The sequence below is a fragment of the Balaenoptera acutorostrata genome, chromosome 2 (genome assembly GCF_949987535.1).
Source record: "Balaenoptera acutorostrata chromosome 2, mBalAcu1.1, whole genome shotgun sequence".
Lineage (NCBI taxonomy): Eukaryota > Metazoa > Chordata > Mammalia > Artiodactyla > Balaenopteridae > Balaenoptera > Balaenoptera acutorostrata.
In genome coordinates, this window is record NC_080065.1 from 105,519,334 (window position 1) to 105,542,053 (window position 22,720).

The 22,720-nt window shown below is 42.1% G+C and overlaps 1 protein-coding gene and 2 pseudogenes across 1 annotated transcript in view; 1 reads left to right on the forward strand and 2 right to left on the reverse strand.

Moving 5' to 3' along the window:
- Positions 1 to 415: 415 nt before the first annotated feature.
- LOC130707103 (protein FAM170A-like) lies at positions 416 to 5,907 on the reverse strand (annotated as a pseudogene).
- The window catches only part of LOC130707099 (peroxisomal multifunctional enzyme type 2-like), a 62,037-nt gene continuing 45,119 nt past the window's right edge, over positions 5,803 to 22,720 (reverse strand). Inside the window, exons 16-19 of the mRNA XM_057540058.1 lie at positions 20,956 to 21,025; positions 20,148 to 20,254; positions 18,249 to 18,335; positions 5,803 to 5,925 (exon numbers count right to left, since the gene is read on the reverse strand). Of these exons, the coding sequence (XP_057396041.1) occupies positions 5,899 to 5,925; positions 18,249 to 18,335; positions 20,148 to 20,254; positions 20,956 to 21,025 (291 nt within the window). The 3' untranslated portion in view covers positions 5,803 to 5,898. The remainder of the gene's footprint in view (positions 5,926 to 18,248; positions 18,336 to 20,147; positions 20,255 to 20,955; positions 21,026 to 22,720) is intronic.
- On the forward strand, positions 17,521 to 18,005 carry LOC130707102 (60S ribosomal protein L21-like; annotated as a pseudogene).

Here is a 22,720-nt window from a genome sequence, read left to right on the forward strand (position 1 = left end):
CAACTGCAGAGCCATTAGATAAACCAGCACATCTCTGCGGCCCCTTCCCTTACACTCCTCGGGGCCCTCGTGACATAGGCTCAGAAGACTGTGCCAGCCTCAAGCCTTACCTCTTCCAACAGAAGGCCACACTGTCTTCTAGGATCTTGTCCCATGAATCTCAGTTGCTGTGTGGAAATCAAAAGAGAGAAAAACACTTCTTAGCTAAAGAGAATTTCCTGTGGAAGCTGAAAAGCTCAGGATCAATTCCCACTTACAGTCATGACTTTATTATTACATGACTGGGCCAGAAGCACGAGAGCTGGTTATCTCCCCTTCAGTTCCCCCTGAGGTGCTAAAGCCCCCAACTCTCCCTTATGGAAGCATGAGTCTGGGGTGGAGAGATGGGACTGGCTCGGAGAAGGTACAGCTCCCTCCGCAGCCCCAGCCCCTGCTCACTTCCTCTCCTTCGGAGAATGTAACACGCAGCCTGGACATTGGCTCCACGGTCTCCTCGGGCTGAGGTCTTCCCCCGTGGGCTGCTCCTCCTCATTCTCCTTTGCTCCTTGCTTCTCCTCCTCCTCTCCTCCTCCTCCACCTCCTCCTCGGTGGTGCTCTCGGATTCCACATCGCCCATCATCTGGGCCATGGTGAGATGGAAGACATGGCAGCTGAAGCCCTCCTGGACACCGTACCGCACGTGCTGCCGGAGGATCTCCAAGGTGGGGAACACCCGGCAGCAGGCCATGCACCTGAAGCCGGCCTCCATGGTCACCAGCCAGTCCGGTGTCTTGGCCCTGGGTCTCTCCTGGACTGCAGCTGACCCTGATGGGCTGTATGGCTCTGCCCTTTCCTCACACTCTTTCTCCGCCCCAGTGGGCTCACTGTCAGACAGGCGGTTTCTGGTGGACACAGCAGAGCGGGGAGAACCTACCCGCACATCCTCAGGAAGGGTCACTTCTTCTATCCTCAGCCGCTTTTCTAGCAACCCCAAGGGTTTCTCTGTCTCCCAGGAGACAGCTACACCCTTGATCGTTTTCACCCGCATGTAGTATATTTTCATGCCTCTTTCCTCTTTGTTTGTATACAGAGAGGTCTTACTGAATGAAGGGGATGAGAAGGCGACACACTGTGGTGGGGGAGCGGTCTCCCCTTGTTCCTGAACCCGGGCTAGGGCTGCTCTAGGCCGGGGAGTGTCTCGATGTAATCTCCAGATTCCTGGGAAAGGAAATTAAAAACATAATAACATGCTCGGGCCATGCTGGAAGCTGAGGGAGCAGGTGTGGTAGATGAGAGAGGGACATTTGCATGAGGTAGCTGTGTCATGAGCTTGGTGTCTGTTGGCCGTAGGATGGAGTGGTGTATCTGGTGTCATCTGTGGGCTTTTCATCTGCGTGTGGGGGGATACTGGAGCGGTGGCTATATACAGGGGTGTGGAGTATGGTGGTGAGGGCTGTGGTATGTGAGGGATGTGGGAGGATGCGTGTACTACGAGGAGTGTGAGTTTGGGAATATCGGTGGTGCATTACTTGTGGAATGGGGGTGTAGGAGAGGAGCACTGTGGATCACGTGCTTGGGGTTTACGTGTGCACTGAGAATGGCTGTGCCTGGAGAGCGGATGTATGTGTGAGCTGGGTGGACCTCAGCTGGATGGTCCTGCTCTCAGGCTGGAGGTCTATGATGAAGAACTCTGTCCTTCTCAGGAAGCAAAGGCAAAGGCAAACCCTACATTTTCCTCTGAAGATGCTTAATCTGGTCCCTCTGCCCTCCACCTCAAGCCCAGACCTTTCCGGCCCCTGCTCCTTAACTTCCCCACCATGGTGGTACCAGGATTCACACGCCCCCAGACTCAGCTGAGATCCACGCCCTCGTACAGCTCAGCCATCCTGCTCAGGCTCCTCCACAGAGCCCTCAGCCCCTCTGTTGACCCTGGGTTTCCTCTCAGCCTCCCTGGGATCTGTGTGCCTCCTGCCTCCCAGCCAAGCAGCCCCTCACCTGAGGAGCCCCGCGCCCTTACCACCACGGATGAGCTTGCGTGGAGAAGAAGCACAGAAGTATTCAGAGGCAGAGGGGACCTCCCCTGCCCCTGGGCTGCAGCCTTGGGCCACCACAGGAGATCCAAGCTGAGGGGGATCCTCTTGTGACTTCGAGATTCCTGAGGGAGGAATGAAAGGCTCAGGGTGGGTTCCTCAATCCTCTGTCCACAAATATTTACTGACGGTCTGACATGTGTCAGGTGCAGTGAATACACACAGTTGAGAGTGTGGTTCCCAGTGGATACTCCAGTATTTAATTAAAATCAATACTTATTCTGTCAGTGTCTTGTGGGTAATGTGGGCCTAGGTGGTGACTGTGAGTATGTGTGAAGAGTGAGTGATGTCTATCACTTAAGTCTGTGGTAAGTGTGGGGTTGGCGTGGGGAGCACAGTGCAGATGGGTGTATCTGTATCTGTGGCCTCTGTGTGCATGATTTCTGTTCACAAGTCAGGAATTCTGGGACATGTAACTTTTCCTCATCACACGGTGTGGCTTGTATTTATGGTGTGTGTTCATTCATTCATTCACCAAGGTTCAGTAAGCAGCTACTCCTATGTATCCGGCACTCTTCCATTGTTCTAGTCTCTGGTAAGGCTGCACATTCTAGTAGAGGAAGACAAACACTAAACAACAATACAATAAATACATAACACATCAGCTGGCGGTAAGTATATAAGGGTTGCCAGACTTAGCAAACAAAAATACAGGGCACCCGGTTAAATTTCAATTTCAGATAAACCCAGAATAATTTTGTAGTGTAAGTATTCCCATGCAGTATTTGGTCTTACTTATTTTTCGTGTAAGTATGGCCTATACAATATTTGGGACATACTCATACTGAAAAATTACTTGTTGTTTATCTGGAATTCAAATTTAACTGGACAGCCCGTATTTTATCTGGCAACCCTGACATGGGTTAGTGAGACTGTGCTTTACTGTGGTTTGTACAAAGCGGGTCTGGCATCACTAAAGAATGTGTTAGAAGTGTGGTGTGTATGACATGTGACTGGTTCTTACAGAGGTATTTAGAGATAGCTGAAGTTAGCTGTGTTTGCGAGAGTTGAGGAGATACATATATATATAGTGTGTGTGTCATATATATATAGTGTGTGTGTCTATATACATATCTCATCTCCAGCGTTTGGTGTTGGAGGAGAGGATTGTGACACAGGTGGGTTGTATGAGAACGTAGTACAGGAGTGATGCGTGTATATACCTACATGTGCTGTGTGTGGTTTAATAAGGAAGTTATATGTGGGGTGTGTGATATATTTGCTGTATCAGAGTGTACATGGGTGTATGAGTTACTGCCTCATAAAACACCCCTAACAAGAATTCTGTACACACTCTTACATACACCGAGTGTCACCCAGCTCCAGGCAGGGTGACAAGAACTTTACCATGCAGACTTTATATCTGATGAGCACTCTACCCCCATTCATCCCGCTCTTCTCTCCACTACCACACACACACACACACACTCACACTCACACACACACACACACTGGAATATAGAGAAAAATATTCTGAATGGTGAGACAGGGGCAGTCATTGCCTTCCCCAGCCTGTCCCAGCCACTGCCTGAAAATCTGCCTGCTGTCTAGACCTCCACTCCCAGGGCCCATCCTAGTCTCCAGGACCCTAGGCCTGGTAGGAGCTACTGGGCTCTAATCTGGGGCAGAGGCCTCCAGCTGGAAGTCTGGGGTAGGCTCCACTCTGCCCCCACTTCCTCACGTGGCCACCCCTCTCCCAGGGCAAGCTACTCGCCTACGTTTAAGGTTTAAGGCACGCAGGCACCAGGTGGCCCGTGGCTCTCAGAGCTCCCCGCAGGACCCTGAGGACATCTCTCACCCCCGCCCATGCGGGCTCAGTCTCTGGAAAGCCCTTCCCTTCCCTTGATCTCCTTTGGGAAATTCTTCCTGTCGAAGGAATAAAACCTCCTTGCCTTCAATGACACCATCCCTAGACAAACAATCTCCTTTCGAACTGCATTCCACTTCTCAAGATACTTTTCAACAAGGCCTTCAACTCATGGGGCTTCTCTTTCCACTTTGGCAAAAGGGGCCAAGCAGCTCATGGGTCTCTCTCAGCATCCTTGCATCCTTCACACCCCCACCTCATGACCCCAGGGGAAGATCAAAGAGAATAAGAGAGAACTCGGGGACTGAGAAAAGCTGCACCTCTAGGTCTGTGCAAGCAGGATGCAGCCTGCTGTGAGTCCGACAAAGCTCCAGGCCCGGCAGCCCCAGGAGAGGGTCCTCAGACCAGCGGAGCTGACCTCCCATCTCCCAGGGGCACCTGGCCGTTCTGTGCCGTCTCACACCACAGGGACCCTCCGCGTGGATACGGCAGCATCAGTGAGACAAGGTCTCTCGCACCCTGTTTCACAGGTGACACGTTCTCAGTACCCCCCTTCCTAGAGAAGGCTCAGTTTGGCAGAAACCCATGTGCCCCAGACAAGTTGCCCCCCACATACCTCCTCCCTTCTCGGCAGTTTCCTGGGACTCTTCACTTTCCAGATGTTTCCTCTTTTGTCGCCGTCTCATCGTACCAACTGGAAGATTCCCTCAGAAGATGCCTCACGTCCAACTCCTCCTCTTCCCTACAGGTTGGCCCTCCTTGGCTTTTGGGAAATCCGTTGAAATGATTCAATACAAATAAAAATAGTCAAGTCTCCTAAATGGCTGAACAACTTGGACCACTTAGTGAACAAGCAGTACTGCCTAGTGCTCACCAGGGCTGTTAAGTTTCAAAGGTTGCCAGGCCTACAGCAGAATTCTCTAACCTCAGTGATGACATCAGAGCATTCTGTGGACCTAGGTTCAACAGTCTCTGCAACAGCACAGACCCCATTTTCAAGAACAACTCCTTTTTCCCAGCAGAACCTTTCCCATGAATTCAACTCTCACATCTTTCAAATGTGGCAGGATACTTTGAGATGTTAATCTGTTCCTGTTCATTTTTTTCCTTTTCTTCCTTTATTTCACCCTTTCCCTTCTGCATTCAAGTGGGTAGCAGACCCATGTTCACTGGCCAGTGGAAGAGCCCGGCAGGGCATAGCAGAAATAACATGCTGATCATCTTGGCTTTTATTTCTAAAATCGCAAACTCCATGGAAAAGAGAGGATACTTGAGCAGAAACATAACAGAAGCAGGTTTTTGAAATTAGGTACTGTCTTGTTTCCCTACTGGAGTGTTGAAATGTGCTAATTAAGTCAGAGAGAGATGTCTGTAAATCCTGGAGGAGAAAAGGCCTCTCAAGTGTGGCTGGAGGGGTAAATGGAGAAAAATTCCAAAAGGAGATGGCTATAGTGTGCATACAAGCAGAATCATGGCAACCTGTCCCACGCATGGCACAGGAGCCACCAAACCTAAAGGAGGCATGGCCCCCGAGCTGATGGGCATCTACACTTACAACTGTGGGCTCCAGTCAACAATGATCATGCTTCCACCCACTCCCTCAAAACCTTGGCCCCGTATGACTTCCAAATAGGGATGGCGGAAATCCAAACAGGACACCAGCAGGATCAAGGCTTAAAATACAAATTACGTGCAGTTATAAAAAAATTTTCGTACTATTTCTTGCACACCTCTGCTTGTGGGCTGTAATTTATACCAGTTATAAGTGGCAATGCATCTGGATCCTCCTGATTCCACTCTAGAATTAGAGACACCTCATTTTGAGGTAGTGGCCAGGATCCAGTGGGAAGATTGGTGCACAGGATGAGGTAGCCTCCCAGAAGTCACTGCTTTCATTAGACATACCACATGGACAGAGGCGGGTCCCAATTTGAAAGGGCACTGCAGAATGACTTAAGGTTTCAGGCAGCGGGAGAGTGAAGAGAGGACAACTTCAGCCTTGTGAGGGTTTGCTGATGAGATTCAATCTTCCTGCTTCTTGGAGAATCCCTAGAAAAGAAGGGGCAAGGAGGAGTTTTTTTCTTAATTTTTTTGTGCTAGAAATTTTCAAACATACACAAAGTAAAGAGAATGATATAAAAGGAATGCAGCACCACTTACCCATCACCCAGTTGCAACAATGATCAAAAGTCTGCCATTCTTCTTCTGCTACACACACACACACAAACACACTCACTCACTCGCACACTTTTAGTTTTTTGTGTATTTATTTTGGTTTAGGAGTTTGGGGAGGGTGGGGGAAGTGCTGTTTTTTATTGTAAATCTCAGACATTATGTCATTTCTCCTTACATGCCACAGTATTTACCTCCAACAGATAAAAACTTGTTTCTAACATAACATCATTATCTCACCCAACAAATTTAATCATCATTTCTTTTACCACAATAACTAAGCCATACTCAATTGCCTCCAAATGTGTTTAAATGTCTTTTTTATACATGATCTATTGAAATCAAGATCTAAAGAAGGTCCACGCCTTGCAATATGTCCATGTGTCTTTTAGTCTACAACAGTTCTCCCTCCCTTTGATTTGGCACCGATTTATTGAAGAAACTAAGTAATTTATCCTGTAGAATTGTCCACAGGAGTCTGTTGATTGTATCCCTGTGATGTCATTTAAGATGTTCCCTATTACCTCTATTTCCTTATAAACAGGTAGTTATAGCTAGAGAATTAATTAGATTTAGATTCGATTTCATGTTACTACAAGATTATTTTATAAGTGATGCTGTGTACCTTCCTATTGCTTTGCAACAGTAAGTACAAAAAGTTGTCCAGTTTTTAATGAAGTTAAGATTGATCAGTGAGCTCACGGACTGTCACCTTGGTCCCTCCATCCATAATGATGAGGAACCACAATGCTCCTCACCAACCATTCAACAAAGAGTATTAACAACCGGTGATAATCACCACTTCCTTAGGAGCTGAACTTTCATTAGAAGTTCTAATGCCGTCATTCCAAGGAGGATGATTCTTAAGGCATCTTTCTTAGACCCTGAATTTCTGAAAGAAATGAACCTCTCCTCAGAAAAGGAAAGATGATTCCAAACGTACCAGCTCAGGTTCTCCAACCTAGAGCCAATGGGTTCATCACAGCAAGCCCCAGCTAGGTTGGGACATACTTTTGTCATTCCTTCATTTCTCTGTCCATTCTTCATTATAGAAACCGTTATTTAGCCCCTACTATGTGCCAGGCTCTCTAGATTCTGTACTTGAACATTTAAGAACAAAAGAGATGCAAAGAGTTTCTCTCAAGGAGCTTAATTCTAGAGGAGAAGATAGACCATTTTTTTTAAATAAGTAAAATACCTAGTAGGTTAGATATTTGCAAGTACCATGATGAAAAAGAAAACAAGCAACTGGATATGGGACTATAGGAAATAGGGCAATTTCTATGCTGAATGGGAGATCATGGAAGGCTTCACTAAAAGGGCCTCATCTCAGTAGTACCTGAGGGCAATAAGGGAGCTTAGAGCCAAGGTTACATTTTTCAGGCAAAAAGAGACTGGAGTCTGGGTCAGGGGTTGCCTGGCCTGTTTGAATACCAGGAAGAAAGCCAGTGTGGCTGAGGGAGGGAGAGAGTGGTAAGAGGGGAAGTCAGAGGGATAATGAGGAACCAAATTATATAGGGTTTTAGAGGCTACTGCTCAAACTTTGGCTTTTACTCTGAGTGACATGGGAAGCTTGGAGAGTTTTAAATGAGAAATTACATGTTAAAAGATCACTCTAATTGCTTTGTTAAGAACAGACTTTTGGGAGGCAAGGTCAGAATCAGAGAGAACAGTGGGCCTATTGCAATAAACCAGGAATGAGATGAACCATAAAAGGAAAAATAGGTAAACTAGACATTATCAAAACTAAAATCATTTGGTACGTGAAAGATTCTTTTAAGAGTATAAGAAGTCAAGCTAGAGACTGGGAGAAAATATTTACAAACTACATAGCCAACAAAGAAGTAAGTCTATAACATATAAAGAACGCTCAAACTCAACAGTAAGAAAATAAACAATTTGATTAGAAAATGGACAAGAGATATGAAGAAATGCTTCACTGAAAAGGATATACAAATCGCAAATAAGCACATGAAATGATGTTTCATATCACTAGCCATTAGGAAAATGAAAATGAAAACCATAATGAGATATCACCACTCATCTATCAGAATAGCTATGGGATTCAGGTAAAAAATTAGCTTGCTTCTCCAAACAAATTTTTCTTAGCACCTGTCAAGTCACTATGAAAGGTACAGTCAAGAAACATTTTGCTATCCACGGAAGAGCAAGTAAGTTAACACTGGAGAAAACACTTCATAAACCATACAAGCTGCACAAAGGTGAGGCGCAACAGTTACCCTCAGGAGCTGTAACTCTGAATACTTTTAACCTCAAATGGACCATGAACTTCTCTGTTCCAACCTAAGATTCTATAGCCGTTTCTCAGTAACCTCAGGGGATTGGTTCCAGGAGCCCCTGCAGACACCAAAATCCACAGATGCTCAAGTCCCTTATGTACAATGGCATAATATAGTCAGCCCTCCTTATCCACAAGTTTCGCATACGCAGACTTAACCAACCATGGATAGAAATTTTGATTCACATTTGGTTGAATCTAAGGATGTGTATTTACTGAAATAAATCCACCCATAAGTGGACCCACGCAGTTCAAACCCACGTTGTTCAAGAGTCAGCTGTAGTACCAAGTCCAATGTGGAGGGACAGGGGGTTCCCCGTATCACCAAGCCATTATCAGACACCACCTGAGTGTTGTACAAACGCAGCTCAATTCTGACACTATTTACACAAAGATAGCGTCAGATTCCACAGATTAAGGGCTCAGTCCTACAAGACTGCTCCTACCACACACACACACACACACACACACACACTCAGACACCAGTAGCAAATAATGCACGTTTCCATCCTTGCTTCTGACCAACCAGATGTTGCTTTCGGCTTGATTAATCCATTCACACAAAGCGGGTTCACAGAACTCAGAGAAACACTTTACTTACTAGATAACCATTTTACTTACTACATATTACAAGTTTTATATATATATAGACTCAGGAATAGCCAGATGGAAGAGATGCATAAGGTAAGGCATAGGGAAAGTGTCTAAATCTTTCATGGTCTCTGAGCATGCTACTCTCCTCATATCTCCACATGTTCACTGACTCAGAAGCAATCCAAACCCCCTCCTTTTGGGTTTTTATGGAGGCTTATTAACATAAGCATGATTGATTAAATCATTTGCCTTTGGTGAATGATTCAACCTCCAGCCCCTCTGACCTCTTCAGAGGGGTGGGAATGAAAGTTCCAACCCTCTAATCACTTGGTTGGCTCCACTAGCAACCAGCCTCCGTCCTTAGACACCTTTATTGCTCTCAGCACTTAGGAAATTCCAAGGGTTTTAGCAGCTCTGTGCCAGAAACATTGAAGACCAAATATCTATTTCCTATTATATCACACAACTGCCTTCAATTTCTACAGCACTGCCTTCAAGAGGTTGCCCAGTCCATATTTCAGTATTTCCAATGATAGGAAACAATTCCCCTCAAAACAGCTTTGACATTTATGTATAGAACACTTAAACTTTAATTTAGGAAAAAGAAGGATCTTCCATATCCATGGGGCTTTCCCTATGCATCCCAGTGATACTCTTTGAAGACCGTATCAATCAAGAATAGGCTTGACATTTTATTGTCACAAATAATTCCTCCAAATCTCAGGGGTTTAAAACAACAAAGGTTCATTTCCCGCTCCCTGTGCATGGGCTGCACGTGGGCTGGCTAGGCGTTCTGCTCTCCGCTCTCCTTATTCCTGCCCCCAGCTTGACGAAGCCACCTCTCTCAGTCATCTTTGTAGAGAGAAAGAATTCTGGAGCCTCACACTGGCAGTGTGAGTTCTGGCCCAAAAGTAACACACATCACTTCCACCCAAAATTGTTGACCACCATCTTATTTTTAGGGAAACCACTGCCCAAAACCGCCTGCCCTGACCAGGCCCGATAGTAACCACTTGCACGAGTTATCTTACAACAGGAGGTCCTGGTAAGGAACGCGGAACTAACAAACTACCACCAACCGGAAGAATTCAGGAAAGGTCAAAAGGAGAGAGGAGACTCCAGTCCATATGCCCTACCAACCTCCCAGAATCCTTCTCGCTGGAACCTATCTTAGCTGAGCAATGTGTGCACCACCAGAAAGGATCCTGAGGCAGAATGATCGGCCAGAGACAACCCGGAAACTAACCCCATTACCATAAAACCTGAGACTGTGAGCCACATGGCAGAGCAGTTCTCCTGGGTTCCCTTACCCTGCTGCTCTCCGCCCGGACACCCCTTCCTAATAAAGTCTCTTGCATTGTCAGCACGTGTGTCTCCTCAGAAAATTCATTTCTGAGTGGTAGACAAGAGCCCACTCTTGGGCCCTGGAAGAGGTCCCTCTTCCTGCAACATTATCATGTGTCTCTCCATTTTCTAGACTCCTTAGGCAAAAATCATTGTGAACAATACTACTGAATAGTACAGAAACCATACAGAAAAATTCTAATCCCTCCCTGTTAAATATGACACTTGACAAAACCATCAAGCTATGCATTCACAAAACTGGGTCTAGAACTCAGATCACTTAGGTCATGATTCAGAACCTTTTCCCACTATGCTATGTTAGGACTTTTATACCAAGACAATGTAGTTGGGTTAATAATGCCTTTACTTCATTTTTTTTTTCATAAATTGATTCAGGAGGGAGGCTTTGGAAGCCCCTAAAACACTTGCCTTAAACTGAAAAGCAACTGGAAAATAATCCCACTGCCTTTTGAAATGTTTGACCTAGTAAAGATGAGATGTCTGGGAGGCTTTTATGTTCTGAATATAGGGAATAAAAAGGAAACAATCTTCCTAAGACTTTAAGAAACAGGCGGAAAAACTCTTGACTCCCACTTTGCTATTTTGATTAGCTTGTTGACACTTCAGTTCTTTGAGTAATAGCAGTGGCAACAGCTAGAGTTTAGCCAAGATAAAAGTATATATAATAGTGTGGCAGCCCCTGCAGAACCACATACCACTGTAAATGCTTTAGCTCAATCCTATTTGCTCATAGGTCTGTGCAAAGTAACAAATGGTTCTGAAACACTTATTCCAAATAGCTTCCTTATTATTACTTTAAAGATAACTTGGCTGCCAAATACTTGCTCCCTGGTGAAAAAGAATGCATATATGGGAGGAGGATTTATGTATCAAGATATGCTGCTTATTTTGCTCCCGCTGATACAATGCACATCTAATGAATTAGAGATAATCTTCCTCTCTTCCCCAAATTGTAGACAAATGAGTATGTCGTTCCTCCCTCCCTTCAATTCATCCTGGTCATAGTTATTTTCTTTAAGAATATTATTCCCCTGCTCAAATCTTAAATGGCTTCTCAATGCGAGAAGAATAAAACCTAAAATATTCAACCGAACATTCACAGCCCTAGGATTGAAGACCCTGCTGAGTTTTCCAGACTAAGCATAACACTCACCTTCTCGCCTCCACTCAACTAGGCCAGACTTCCCTCCCTCCATCAGAGGACAGGCGCTTACTCAAGTCATTTCTTTCAAAAGTATAATTTTTCAAAGTTCAATTAAAATCCCACTTTCTACAGGAAGCCCTTCCAGATATCCCAGTGAGAATGGACCCAGCATTTTCCCAGCATGCTAGTTGTACCTCTGTGATAACTCTTTTCCCATTCTCCACTCGGGCAGACTCTTCATGAATGTGTCTGATTTCCCCCACAACATAGAGTAGGATCCCTTGTAAAGTAGAGGCCAAGATTCCTTATCTCTGGATTTTCCACATCTCCTTGCACTGAGTATGATCCCTAGCAGGACCCTGTGGGGTTCCTGGGCACAAAAGCCTATATCGGTGTCCCCCATTTCTTGATTACAGGAAATAGGCTTCGTTCAGCCTCCATGACCTTCCCTGAGTTCCAACGAGAAGGTTCAAATAGTTGCTGATTAGGGAAGGGAGGGGATGCAGACAAGGGAGGAATAGTCAAAAGAAACAATACTGCAGCCTTGGGGCAGGGTCCTGGTTCCCCCTCAAGGGATACACATAACAATATCTTTGAGCTGTTTTGCAGATACTGAAAGCCCCACCAGGGGGGAGAAGTCAACGGTGTGCTACCCACAAACACACAAACCCCAGAACCAGTTGGAACCGTAAGGTTGATGATGCTGACTCCCACTTACCTCACCACCAACCAATCAGAGGAATGTCCATGAGCTGATCACACCCTCCTCTCTGAACGATTACTATAAAACTCCTCACAACCCTCTCCGGGTCAGGGACACAGAGTTTTGAGGGCAATTGCCTGCTCTAGCCCCCTTTGCCTGGCAAAGCAATAAAGCTATTCTTTTCTACTTCACCCAAAACTCTGTCTTGAGATTTAATTCGGTGTTAGGGTACAGATGCCGGATTCGGCTTCAAGTATGAGCTCCCCTACTTGCTCCCCTAACCCGCAAAAAAACAAAAGCTTAAATAAATTACCAAAGTACTCGATCTTCTTCCTCCCTAGGCCAAACAATGTCCTGACCAGTGGCCTCTCTTCTTTTTCCCCATACCAGCATAGAAATGCCATCTCTGCATTTATGTTTGCCTGTCACCATGTTCATGTAACTGAACAAAAGTGACAGCCCTGTTCATCCCATGTCCTGTGTAATCCACCCAACTCCCTTCATCTCCATCTAAAACTGTTTTTTACACTGCCTAAAATTTAACCATAGAGAAGTAGTACTTTGAATATTTACCCCTCAAAGATTTTTATTAAAATACAAGGAACCTCATGAGAAGTGGTGCCTTAATTTAAACCATCATCAGCCATTGTTTTAGCAAGGACTAGGGGAAAACAGGCTGAGGATTGGGCCATTTTTGAATGGGATTGGAAATGTAGAGACAGGAAAAAGAAGAAATGGTATCTGGTCAGGAGGTAGATGTTGGGGAGGTGGTGAAAAAGTACCAAAAATAAATATTCAACTTCCTCATAAATTTGCAACAGACGAAATCTTCCTGAGCTGGTGTCCCTGTGTGAAGCAATGTATTAAGGACATAAGACATACAGATCCACTGCAAATTAAGAATGTTAATAAACTGAGCTGAGACTCAGAGAGTTCAAATAACTAGGGTTGAGAAGAATATTCGAAGTTTATTTTTAAAGGAGCCCAGAGATTGAGGTAAAACCCACAACTGTAAAGAACACCTTTCCATCAGGGACTTAGCTTCTACGTATGAATTGTAAGTAAAGCAAGCAGCCTTAGAAAGCAGAATCAGATGATTACTGGTGCCTAGGAAAACCTCTGGCCTAAAGAAGTAATCTGAAGTTAGCCCCATCTTCCTCTAAACCCATTTGGTAGGGTTTTGAAAATCTCCTGCATGAACCTAATACACTTGACATGAATTCATGGAAGTAAATGAGGTTAACAGGATCTGACCAACATCTTAGTGTCTCTTCCAAAGGATGGGCAGTGTATCCATCATGAGGAAGGGAATATGAAATGCTCACAAATCCCATGATTAAAATGCCTCTTGGTCTATAAATCATGTTTCCCTGCTATTCATAGCTCTGAAAAGGATTAGAGAGAAACCGACTCCTGGGTGTGACAACTGGGGTCACTGAAGATTCGATGTTGCCATGAGCCCACAGAGTCTGCCCTGCAGAAAGCAGTAAAATGATCAAACCCCCACTCCTTCTGCTGGAATATTTACTGTTGACACAAGAGTTCAGCTGTAGACTATGAGCAAAAACGATTCACAGGCGAATTCTATCCAACATTTAGAGAAGAGCTAATACCTATCCTTCTCAAACTCTTCCAAAATATAGCAGAGGTAGGAACACTCCCAAACTCATTCTATGAGGCCACCATCACCCTGATACCAAAACCAGACAAAGATGTCACAAAGAAAGAAAACAACAGACCAATATCACTGATGAACACAGATGCAAAAATCCTCAACAAAATACTGGCAAACAGAATCCAGCAGCACATTAAAAGGATAATACACCACGATCGAGTGGGGTTTATCCCAGTAATGCAAGGATTCTTCAATATATGCAAATCAATCAATGGGATAAACCATATTAACAAATTGAAGGAGAAAAACCATATGATCATCTAAATAGATGCAGAAAAAGCTTGTGACAAAATTCAACACCCATTTATGAAAAAAGCTCTCCAGAAACTAGGCATAGAGGGAACTTACCTCAACATAATAAAGGCCATATATGACAAACCCACAGCCAACATCATTCTCAATGGTGGAAAACTGAAACCATTTCCACTAAGATCAGGAACAAGACAAGGTTGCCTTCTCTCACCACTATTTTCCAACATAGTTTTGGAAGTTTTAGCCACAGCAATCAGAGAAGAAAAAGAAATAAAAGGAATCCAAATCGGAAAAGAAGAAGTAAAACTGTCACTGTTTGCAGATGACATGATACTATACACAGAGAATCCCAAAGATGCTACCAGAAAACTACTAGAGCTAATCAAGGAATTTGGTAAAGTAGCAGGATATAAAATTAATGCACAGAAATCTCTTGCATTCCTATACACTAATGATGAAAAAGCTGAAAGAGAAATTAAGGAAACACTCCCATCTACCATTACAACAAAAAGAATAAAATACCTAGGAATAAACCTACCTAAGGAGACACAAGACCTGCATGCAGAAAACTACAGTATACTGATGAAAGAAATTAAAGATAATACAAACAGATGGAGAGATATAACATGTTCTTGGATTGGATGAATCAATACTGGGAAAATGACTATACTACCCAAAGCAATCTACAGATTCAGTGCAATCCCTATCAAACTGCCAATGGCATTTTTCACAGAACTAGAACAAAAAATTTCACAATTTATATGGAAACACAAAAGACCCTGAATAGCCAAGGCAATCTTGAGAAAGAAAAACGGAGCTGGAGGAACAAGGCTCCCTGACTTCAGACTATACTACAAAGCTACAGTAATCAAGACAGTATGGTACTGGCACAAAAACAGAAATATAGATCAATGGAACAGGATAGAAAGCCCAGAGACAAACCCACACACATATGGTCACCTTATCGTTGATAAAGGAGGCAAGAATATACAATGGAGAAAAGACAGCCTCTTCAATAAGTGGTGCTGGGAAAACTGGACAGCTACATGTAAAAGAAGGAAATTAGAACACTCCCTAACACCATACACAAAAAGAAACTCAAAATGGATTAAAGACCTAAATGTAAGGCCAGACACTATACAACTCTTAGAGGCAAACATAGGCAGACCACTCTATGACATAAATCACAGCAAGATCCTTTTTGACCTACCTCCTAGAGTAATGGAAATAAAAACAGGAATAAACAAATGGGACCTAATGAAACTTAAAAGCTTTTGCACAGCAAAGGAAACCATAAACAAGACGAAAAGACAAACCTCAGAGTGGGAGAAAATATTTGCAAACAAAGCAACTGATAAAGGATTAATCTCCAAAATGTACAGGCAGCTCCTGTAGCTCAACATCAAAAAAACAAACAACCCAATCCAAAAATGGGCAGAAGACCTAAATAGACATTTCTCTAAATAATATATACAGATTGCAAACAAGCACATGAAAGGATGCTCAACATCACTAATCATTAGAGAAATGCTAATCAAAAACTACAATGAGGTATCCCCTCACACTGGTCAGAATGGCTATCATCAAAAAATCTACAAACAATAAATGCTGGAGAGGGTGTGGAGAAAAGGGAACCCTCTTGCCCTGTTGGTGGGAATGTAAATTGATACAGCCACTATGGAGAACAGTATGGAGGTTCCTTAAAAAACTAAAAATAGAACTACCATACGACTCAGCGATCCCACTACTGGGCATATACCCTGAGAAAACCATAATTCAAAAAGAGTCATGTACCACAATGTTCACTGCAGCACTATTTACAATAGCCAGGACGTGGAAGCGACCTAAGTGTCCATCGACAGATGAATGGATAAAGAAGATGTGGCACATATATACAATGGAATATTACTCAGCCATAAAAAGAAATGGAATTGAGTTATTTGTAGTGAGGTGGATGGACCTAGAGACTGTCATACAGAGTGAAGTATGTCAGAGAAAAACAAATACTGTATGCTGATACATATATATGGGATCTAAAAAAAAAAAAATGGTTCTGAAGAATGTAGGGGCAGGACAGGGATAAAGATGCAGATGTAGAGAATGGACTTGAGGACACGGGGAGAGGGAAGGGTAAGCTGGGATGAAGTGAGAGAGTGGCATGGACACATATACACTACCAAATGTGAAATAGATAGCTAGTGGGAAGCAGCCACATAGCACAGGGAGATCAGCTTGGTGCTTTGTGTCCACCTAGAGGGGTGGGATAGGGAGGGTGGGAGGGAGACGCAAGAGGGAGGGTATATGGGGATATATATTTATGTATAGCTGATTCACTTTGTTATACAGCAGAAACTAACACACTATTGTAAAGCAATTATACTCCAATAAAGATGTTAAAAGTAAATAAATAAATAGAATAAACGTAGGTGAAATAATTAGAAAATAAGAGGGTCCCAGAATATGTGGCACCAACATTAATTGTAGGAGGATTTCAGAGAAAGCCAGTATGTGTTTTTATATGGATGAGGGAAAGGGGAGTAGTAAGGGACTGCCTCTGAGGACAAGGTAGAGCTTCCTCTGAAGCCGAAAAGACAAAAGAAATTTGCAAAGTGAAATAGTGTGCATACATGAAGCAGGAAAATGATACTGCAAGCAGCAGGAAGTAATAAGGAGAAGGCAGCCATACAAAGAAGAGTTCTGCAAAGTTATTTATATTTATGAAAGAAATCATTATACAGTAAAAAAAAAAAAAAAAAAAAAAGTTAGGGCCTAGGAAGTAAGCCTTGAGCCAGGCAGACCTGGGTGTCTATCCCAGCTCCACCACTTTCTATGTGACCATGAGCAAGTTATTTAGGAGACCTGAACCTAGATTTTCCTAAATTAAATGTAGAGCTGTTACGCATAGTAGAAATAATGGGATAGCCTGCTTATAGGTACTCGACAACTTTAAGCTGTTATTATTGTTGGTGGTGGTATTTAAACTGCTCGACACAAACCATCAATGTAGTACAAATGATCAGGCCAAAAAGTGTCACCCTGGTCAACTGTATTAACAAAAATAATCTGTAAAAAACTTATAAAAGGCTGATTGCATGTCCTTTTAGTATTTTACTGGAGCACTGCTAACAGCCTCACCCCAAAATTACTTAACTCTATAGGGAGATATACTCTGTCTTGTTACTTACTATTAATTAAGCCCAGACTCTGTGACATAAGATGTTAATTTGTGTCACATTTTCATTTTATATCTGTCTGAGAGTCATGCCTTTAATTTTCTGAAGATTATATTCTGACAACAACTTGAATGATGGGTTGAGCCAAAAAGATATGGTTGGTTGGGTTTTCAGAAATGCTATGTAGACAGGCACCAATTTAGCTGAGAATAAAAAACAGAAAATAGCTTCTTTTCGGCCAGAACCTCCATCTTCCAGTAATTCGCCAAAATGACCAACACAAAGAGAAAGAGGAGGGGCACCCGCTACATGTTCTCTAGGCCTTTTAGAAAACATGGAGCTGCTCCTTTGGCCACACACATGCAAATCTACAAGAAAGGTGATATTGTAGATATCAAGGGAACGGGCACTGTTCAAAAAGGAATGCCCCACAAATGTTGCCATGGCGAAACTGGGAGAGTCTACAATGTTACCCAGCATGCTGTTGGCATCATTGTAAACATACAAGCTAAGGGCAAGATTCTTGCCAAGAGAATTAATGTGTGTATCGAGCATGTTACGCACTCTAAGAGCTGAGATAGCTTCCTGAAACGAGTGAAGGAAAATGATCAGAAAAAGAAGGAAGCCAAAGAGAAAGGTACTTGGGTTCAGCTGAAGCGCCAGCCTGCTCCCCCAGGGAAGCACACTTCGTGAGAACCAATGGAAAGTAGCCTGAACTGCTGGAGCCCACTCCCTATGAATTCATGGCATGATGGGGGTAAAGAAAATAAAAGACCTGGACTGTAAAAAAAAAAAAAAAAAAACAGAAAATAAAAAACAAGGTACGGAGGCATCTTATTTTCAATTAAAAGTTACCACTGATTTTTTAAAAAAAACTTTCTAAGTTTTATCTCATATCCATAATATTAACCAAAAGAATGCTAGGATGGAACATAATTATAGGATACAGTGAAGAGGGTAACGAAACAATGTACCTCTAACTACATTATCCATACCTTGGTTTGGAAATGGATTCTATTTCCTTCCTTCCACATCTCAGTTTGTAGAGTTTGTCCTGGATATACTGGTTTTGCAAAACGAACCTTTCAAAAAAATGTGTTTTGGGGTTAAGAATGTTTTGATATGAAACTTTTCCACTTTGCAGGGGGGTGGTATTTGGGGGGAAGGTTGGAGAGCATAAAAGGAAGAAACAGAGACTGGACTATACTTAAATTCATAAAAATAGTAGTATGATAAAATTAGTAGAGATATTTAGTAAAAGTTAATTCTTTGTCTTTCAAAATATAGAATCAATAAATAGTTTAATCTTGACGAATCAAAACACAGAAGAATAATCATATTAAGTAGAGTTATATAGGTAACTACCAGAACAACTTAAGAGAAGCAGTTAAAAGTAGCACTAGGGGCTTCCCTGGTGGCGCAGTGGTTGAGAGTCTGCCTGCTAATGCAGGGTACACGGGTTCGAGCCTTGGTCTGGGAGGATCCCACATGCCGTGGAGCAACTGGGCCCGTGAGCCACAACTGCTGAGCCTGTGCGTCTGGAGCCTGTGCGTCTGGAGCCTGTGCTCCGCAGCGGGAGAGGCCGCGACAGTGAGAGGCCTGCGCACCGCGATGAAGAGTGGCCCCCACTTGCCGTAACTGGAGAAAGCCCTCACACAGAAACGAAGACCCAACACAGCCATAAATAAATAAATAAATTAATTAATTAATTTAAAAAAAAAAAAGTAGCACTAATTAAGTCTGAGGAATAAGACCTGGGGTTGTTGTATAGGACAGAATAATTACATTTTTTATTTCTTAATTTTCTATACTATTTTATTTGCTCTGTGTATATATTATTCGCTGGTTTTTAAAATAATTATAATAATAACTATAAAATAGTTATAATAATGAGAATAATCAGTGTTATCAAAGGCAAGACATCAGAAAATAAATTTCCACTGCTGCATGGAGTACAAACTGATAAGAGCTTTTGGAGCTATTTGACACTGCCTTAAAGTTTTGTTTTGTTTTGTTTTAAGTGTATGTCTTTCGATTTATGCAAAACTGTGCAGAGTCAGTTTTCTTTGCAATTTATAATGGATGAAAACTAAAAGTGCAAAACTAGGGCTTCCCTGGTGGTGCAGTGGTTAAGAATCCGCCTGCCAATGCAGGGGACACGGGTTCGAGTCCTGGTCCAGGAAGATCCCACATGCTGCGGAGCAACTAAGCCCGTGTGCCACAACTACTGAGCCTGTGCTCTAGAGCCCACGAGCCACAACTACTGAGCCCGCGTGCTATAACTACTGAAGCCCGCACACCTAGAGCCTGTGCTCCGCAGCAAGAGAAGCCACCGCAATGAGAAGCCCGCACACCACAATGAAGAGTAGCCCCCACTCGCCACAACTAGAGAAAGCCTGCGCGCAGCAAGGAAGACTCAATACAGCCAAAAAATAAAGAAATTTACAGTGACCACAAAAAAAAAAGTGCAAAACTAAAATCAATATGCAACCAACATACTGATATAGGTGCATGTTTATTAGAGTTCAAATGCAGCCACTTAACATTTTCAATTAAATTAAGGCAAATTATAAAACAGTAAAACATGAATAAATAAATTTTTAAAGGTAAATCTTGAGTTTGTTAAGGCATATATGCTGATATATGTATGCTCCTAATTAATTTACAAAACAATCAAATCAATCTGTTAAAAGTATAACTGTATATAATATCCTTCATGATGCAAGTGTAATAGAGGCATTTAGAGCTACAAAAAGAGAACTTGCTGATTGCCAAGTCAATGAAATAATAAAAATAATAACTTCGGTATAGTACCTATTTTTAAGTGAAGTCACTAAGACTCCTCTAAAACTAAAAAGGAACAAGTAGTTAAATTATTAATAATTTACACATACCTTAATTGCTTTGAATCTTGACACATCATTATCTGCAAACTGCTGTAAAACATGCCTGGCAGAAAATCCAAATGTACATAATCCATGTAATATGGGCTTGTCAAAACCTAAAAATGAGAGAGAGAATTTAGTTAGATAAAGGCACATTTCATGTTTAAAAACCAAGAACAGTTCATTCAGGACTTCAAAAATACATTTTTAAACTGCATTAGCCTGACTCATACCACCTATCTTAACACATTATTGACCAGGGGGATTTTTGCAGAAACTAACGCCTATGGCGTTAATACATCTCCAGTCAATAATGTGTTAAGAAACATGGAAAATATTTTATAAATAATACTTCCTGGGAAAAAAATTATGAAATAAACAAAAAACGAAAAAAAAAAGGAAGGAATGTCAGAGATCTGGGGACACAAATAATTATTTTGTTTCGCTTTGGTTGTAACCATGAAATCATCCACAGTGATTTCAATATCCATGTATGTAGATGATCCTTCTTCAACCTTTCAGTTCTTTGCTCTCCCCTCCAATGGCCTTGACCTTCATGATAACTCAGACACCCATCCCCATGGTCCTATCCTAGACCTTGCACTAGCAGGAGCTACCTTCCACCATAATCTGAATTTCACGTACACCATTTTCTGAACACTACTTCCCACCTTTCCATGTCTTTTGCATAAACATATTAGGAGAGGGCTATTTTTAAAATGTTACTCAAACTTCCAGTCATAAGTAGCGACGTCTTTAAGTATTATTTAGATAACTGAGCTAATATTTTCATTGGCTCACATTATTAGCAACTCACCTGCTAAGTTAGCAAAGTCAGGATCAATGTGTAAGGGATTCCAGTCTCCACTGAGGCGGTATAAAGCAGCCTGTGGAGAAAGAATTATAAAAGAAACTAGCACCCAGTGCCTTCTTAGAATACATTAAAATAAAAACAGGAAATATGGCTGATTATTGCATAAGAAATGCATTATAATGTACCTAATAGTAGCTTTGATTAAAAAATAACTATTTTTAACAAAAAAAGATTAAGTGTAAACCAAATGCTTTTTGTAACACCTGCCACTGAGATCATAAGGCGTGAGGACTGTCAAATAATAGGAAGGGGAACCAAGAACTACATCTGGGAACAACACTGGTTACCACTGCCTAAGGAGAAATTCACAAAAAGGAATCCATCAATCTACTCTCGTTAAAACACAATGAAGGGCTTCCCTAGTGGCGCACTGGTTAAGAATCCGCCTGCCAATGCAGGGGACACGGGTTTGATCCTTGGTCCGGGAAGATCTCACATGCCGTGGAGCAACTAAGCCCGTGCGCCACAACTACTGAGCTTGAGCTCTAGAGCCCGCGAGCCACAACTACTGAAGCCCAAGCACCCCAACTACTGAAGCCCACATGCCCTAGAGCCCACGCTCCTCAACAAAGGGAAGCCACCACAATGAGAAGTCTGTGCACCACAACAAACAGTAGCCCCCGCTCGCCGCAACTAGAGAAAGCCCGCGCACAGCAACAAAGACCCAATGCAGCCAAAAATTAATTAATTAATTAATTAATTTTTTAAAAATAAAATAAAATAAACAAACATTTTTTAAAAAAACACAATGAAGATAAGGTGTAAATGTTTATAGCCTCTTCTAACCAAGCAAAATTTATGCCAACTTTCTTAATGGGGTGTTTTAAATTGAAGCCTGTAACCCAATACTAGACATATAAACATCACACACTTCTCACAAACTTTCATTCTACTGGGTATACTAAATCCTGAGATCAGCTCATCCTGCAAAAAAACAGACTAATAACTTGCCATTAAGATTATATTCCTGCTTACTCCAGATCTTCACATCACTTCTGTACTTAGATAAGGCACAATTAGCAGAAAGATACAGATAACAATAGGAAAAAAGTCACCATACTTCCCAGCATTTAAATTGTGCGTTGGTCAAATGAGAGAGTACTTTTCAGTACTGAAGGGAAGAAATTCACAAAAGAGCTAACAGTAAGTATTTAATGTATCTGTGTATTAACTTTGGGTCTGCCTCTAGACTTCTCTCTTATCAATTGCTAGGTTAAGCTTTCCAAGACTATTAAAATGTTGTGTAGAGACTAGCCATGTCAGCATACCTGACTTTCTTAATGAGTTTTTGTTGTTTTTAATTATTGATTATTCTTTTTTAACACATTTTATTTACAGAAAATAACATCTCCTGTAATTCATAGGAAAATGTTGTTTACTTTTTAATGTTTTGTACAATTTTCATAAGCTCTTTCTCTTTCCCATCACTCTATATGATAGTTTTCTAAATTATTCACTTTTTTAATGACTCAGTATTTTTTCCCTTTATATGGCTTCTAAAAATAATTAAATCAAATCAACAATTATCATATAGATGTGACTTAAGATTCTGTATAAGATGGCAGAAGATTAAATGATAAATTTTAGAAAGCACTTTAAAAAAATAAAACACTAGGCAAATATACATCATCATGTTGCATACAAATGGTAAAAGAATGACGAATTTCAGGGCCCAAAGAGGAAGGTGTCAAACACATAATAGATCATG